The sequence below is a fragment of the Frankliniella occidentalis genome, unplaced genomic scaffold (genome assembly GCF_000697945.3).
Source record: "Frankliniella occidentalis isolate FOCC.00 unplaced genomic scaffold, Focc_3.1 Scaffold401, whole genome shotgun sequence".
Taxonomy (NCBI): Eukaryota; Metazoa; Arthropoda; class Insecta; order Thysanoptera; family Thripidae; genus Frankliniella; species Frankliniella occidentalis.
This window is the reverse complement of record NW_026267523.1, coordinates 199930-204516: the sequence shown is the minus strand read 5'-3', so window position 1 is coordinate 204516 and position 4587 is coordinate 199930. Positions and strand designations below refer to the sequence as shown.

Genomic DNA, 4587 nt, shown 5'->3' with positions numbered 1-4587 from the left:
TCATTCGGCAAATTTTCGGGTGCTCGGCGCCTGCGATACTCGGGGTAGGCCACCCTGCAGTACACGCGTGCACTGCAGACACGATGTTTGTCTACCTAACGGGCGCTAACGTCCCTCCCAAGTAGCAGAGCTGCATAAGATGTGCATTTTGTGTCCAATCTAAAAAGCGCCTAATATGCGTGTAGGCGCCTAATATGCGCGCACATGCACTTGAAATGCGCATTTCATATGGGACATATAATGCGAATGCAGTTTGCTTCATTTTGCTACCTGGGCTGTTTGTAGCTACACGATTGTAGCGGGAAAAAAATTTGCGGCTGGGATTCGATCCCTGGGCCGACTGTTTCCGGACCACACTCTAGCGGGCTCGCCACTATGCTATCGCCTGCTCCTGTGGACGGAACGGTCAAAACTCGGTCCTACTTTAAGAGTCTTGATTTGCCGTATTGCACGCGTTCAGATCGGGTCAAGTCCACCTCCTCTGCGCGCTGCAGCCCGGGCCGAAATCCTTGCCAGAAACACGGGAAAAGGCCGATAAATCCGCGTTCCCCGCTCATTTACTGGCCATTTTCCTTGTTTCTGGCCAGGAGTCGACCCGGGCTGCAGCGCGTCGAGGAGGTGGACTTGACCCGACCTGAACGAGTGCAATCCGGGAGACCAAGACTCGTAAAAAAAGGACCGAATTCCGAACCCCCCGCTAGTGGAGCCGACAGCCGAGTGGCGAGCGCGCTGGAGCATGCTTCACAAAACACCCTCCGCCCTGGGTTCAAATGCTAGTCGGGGCGATCATTTTGATTATTTTTTTTGGCAGAGGGGGAGGGGGGGGGGGCTGCCGAGTAAGCGGTCAAGTCCACCTCCCCATGTCAGCTGGTCTTTTGTCCTAATCCTTGGCCGCAAACTACTAAATGGGAAAAAATAAGCCACGGTCAGTATTCGAACCCATGACCATCCGCGTCCCGGGCGCGCGCTCTTCCAACTGAGCCAATGAGGCTTTTGCAAAGTTGAAGCTTATCTCCGCGGTGGCTTACACCCCGAAGCATATGGCTGGCAGAGGGGCAAAAGGGTTCCGTCGACTGGATTCGAACCAGCGACTGTTTGCGTACCGGCCCCTCACATCAGGTGTCGCGCGGCTGTAAAGTCATAGCCAGCGGAGCGCGAAAATTATGACCGGGACGAGATTCGAACCAGCGACCAGGAACATACCGGACCCGGACGCTACCGACTTGGCCACGACGGAACTATACAGATAATTCTCGGCGGCATCCAGATCTCAGCTGTGACTGACGCCCGCAGACACTCTTGGCCAGCAGAGCAGGAAAAATGATCGCGGACGGGATTCGAACTACCGACCATTCCCATACTATCTGCCAACGATCACGCTTTAACACGCTCGGCTACCAGCTTGCCCCTTCAGGGCCGAGGTCTGAGATCGGACCTGTCTAACGGTAGACAAAAAGCGGCAAAGAAAAAATTTGCCCCACCCGGGAGTTGATCTTACGGCCGACAATTTTGGTTCGGATGAAGCTGCATGCGGTTATGTCGACTGTAGCTACAACTGTTTAGCTACGAAAGGAGCTTCTGGCTGGTGGCGTCGGACATCGTATGTTGCCCCATTTGTGACCAAATTTTTGTGTCCATATACAGGGACGTGTCTACTACCACTTTTGTCGCCGCGACACGGACACGAATTGTAGCTTGGACGCCTGCGAGGTAGGCCATGGCTCCTCTCTAATGCGTCTGTCTGTCGTGACGGGGACTTTGGGTTTAGGCTCCTTTTGGCCCCAGGCACATAAATCCTTTCTAAAGCTGAGAAGTGACGCCTTGTCAATCTAGGCGTGGGCCTACAATCGTGTAGCTACAAACAGGGACGTTAGCGCCCGTTAGGTAGACAAACATCGTGTCTGCAGTGCACGCGTGTACTGCAGGGTGGCCTACCCCGAGTATCGCAGGCGCCAAGCACCCGAAAATTTGCAGAATGAATCTGAGAAAACTTACTTTCTGGACGAACCCTCAACGCGGATGACGTGATGTCCATGGTTTTGTAGCTTTCACAGCCTGTTGGGTACCCCTTATGAACAGCAAGTTAGGCGCTATGAGAGCTTGCTTAGGCTGATGTTGGAAGGTTCGCAACAAGGAATGAATGACGGACTCATCGTCGTCGAGAGCGAACATTTGGATGGAGGCACCATATTGTAATGGATCTGACATTTATTTTCATTATTTGGCGATGTGTACACAAAATACATTCAACATACACGTGAATTCAAATATGCTGCCTGTGACACCCTGGAATGTATATTTTAACAGGATAAATTACAGATTTCAATGTAGAACGCAAATAGATCGGCAGTTGTAACATTAAATGATTTGTAAAATAACAAAAAAGGACAACAAAACTAACACACAAGGGTCCAAGCATTTATGGGGAATTGATAAAACAGGGGCATTGGAATATGAGCACACTTTTAGCATGGAAATAAATATCATCACGTTATATTGCACATTTAGATTCAGGAAACAAACTGAACATATGTTTTCTATCATCACAGTATCTGGAGATTATAGATCTACATCTGACAGGGTTAACAAAGATATCACCATAAATTATAAGTATAACTAATTTATGCTTACAAGCTTTAAAAGTAGATGACATTTTGAAAATTCTTGACAAACACTACCCAATCATTTAACAATTGAACAATGTATTTTCAGTCTGCCAATTGTATTAGGGCAACTAGCTTCGCCACTAGACTAGTATAATGTGTGCCAGATATGGGACCCACACATTATCAAATTACCATCAGCGTGTTTCCAGATTTGGAAACAAAACACGAAGCCGCTGCGACACACATGTGTTATTAATTAACAAATTAATTATTCTAAATCACGTCCATTTTTAAATCCTTCCGCACATCGGAGACTCTCGAGGCATTACATCGTTGCACGCACACTAGACGGGCGTGACGGTGACAGAATCGATGTCGCCAATGGACTTGACCCGCCGGTGCCTCCGCTTGGCGGCCGCTGAGCTCCTGTCGGCGTCAGCGCCGCCAGGTACGCCGGGCGCGGCGCTCGCGGACGAGAGGGGAGGGTCGTTGAAGGTGTCCCCCGAGCTGCTGCTGTCGCCGCCCGCCGGCCCCTGCGGCCGTCTCGCCTCACCCGCGGCGGCGCCGCCGGCACCACCTCCGGTCGACGGCGAGGACAGCGCCGACGGCGACTCGGACGACCCGCCGGTCTCTGAGGACGAGGTCGGTGACGCCAGGCTGGTGCTGCGGTGGTGCTTGCTGTGGTGGTGGTGCGCGAGCGTGTGGTGCCGACCCTCGCCGCGCGACTCCCGCATCACGGCCTGGTGCTGCTGCATGAGCTGGTGCTGCAGCTGCTGCTGCCGCAGGCTGTCGCTACGCGCCTGGTGGTGATCCCGGAAGGAGTCCCGCTGGAGATCGCGTTGCTGTTCTCGGTGCGAGTCCCGGTGTGGATCCCGGTGCGGATCCCGGTGGTGAGGATCCCGGTGCGGATCGCGGTGGATGTCCCGGGGGTGGAAGATGTCTCTGGGGCTTTCTCTGTCCCGGTCCCGGTCCCTCTCGCGGTGATGTCCTTGTGATGACTTGCCGGAGCCCAGGCCTAGTGCTCGGCTCAGCGAACCCTATGCGGAACAAAAGGAGAAAACACACATTAGGAAACGAAATCTATCAGCGCTTCAATGACAAGACGTAACTTGCTTCAAGTGGAAACAATTGGAGAAGTCAATGTAGGAATGTGACTGTGGATTTCAGTCACCAAGTATTTCAAATTAAAATTTTACCTGCGAGCTCCGCCATGTTGAGAACTGGAATGGTGGCAAGGGTCACATGAAAATAAAATAGTGGAAAATATTTTTGTTAGTTCCAAAACAAACAAAATGTACAACCATAACGCTATCCCGAGAAATGCTCACCTTTTTCAAGTAAAGTAGACTGTATGTCTGTAGAGAAGAGGGAAAACAGAATGTTAGAATGATAAAAACAGAGTAATTAGTATTAACTTAGTTGATTTCAAAGTTTTTACTGAAATTACTTTGTAGGCATTAAAAAAATGCGGACTACAGTGTTCATGCAGGAAGCAATTTTATTTGCAGCGAAAACAATTTTAAAGGCACCCTCCCCACAGTAAACCATTCACGAGCAGGCGAACGCTAATGACAGCGCCTGGTATACGCGATGGCTGGACCGAACCGCCAAGCAGCTGTGTAAAGGCGGTGGCCTATCCTGGGGGCACCTTAACGGTTTAAGCGGTTCACGGTAAGCCTAGTGCACAAGCAAGGCTACCTTACAAAACAGTTTTAGTTCAAATGTTTAACACATGGATGGACATAAACTTTCACGAACGGTTCTGCTTGGACGACTATGGAGCGAAGCAGTGGATACCAACCAAAAGCATTCTTACCTGAGATGACGTTTCTCTCACTGGACACACAAACACCCTCAGCAAACTTCCGAGCGGAGTATGACAGAGTACAGTCAAAATAAAGAGACATACAGAAGAGCAACGAGAGAAAGAGTGGTGAGGTAGGTGGGACCGGGAGAGAGAGAGAGAGAGAAAGAGAGAGAG

General features: G+C 50.7%; 1 protein-coding gene across 1 annotated transcript in view; it reads right to left on the bottom strand.

The window, feature by feature from the left end:
- Positions 1–2177: 2177 nt before the first annotated feature.
- The window catches only part of LOC127751265 (uncharacterized), a 2642-nt gene continuing 232 nt past the window's right edge, over positions 2178–4587 (bottom strand). The window contains exons 2-4 of the mRNA XM_052274504.1: positions 3935–4020; positions 3803–3826; positions 2178–3643 (exon numbers count right to left, since the gene is read on the bottom strand). Coding sequence (XP_052130464.1) covers positions 2951–3643; positions 3803–3826; positions 3935–4020 — 803 coding nt within the window. The 3' untranslated portion in view covers positions 2178–2950. The remainder of the gene's footprint in view (positions 3644–3802; positions 3827–3934; positions 4021–4587) is intronic.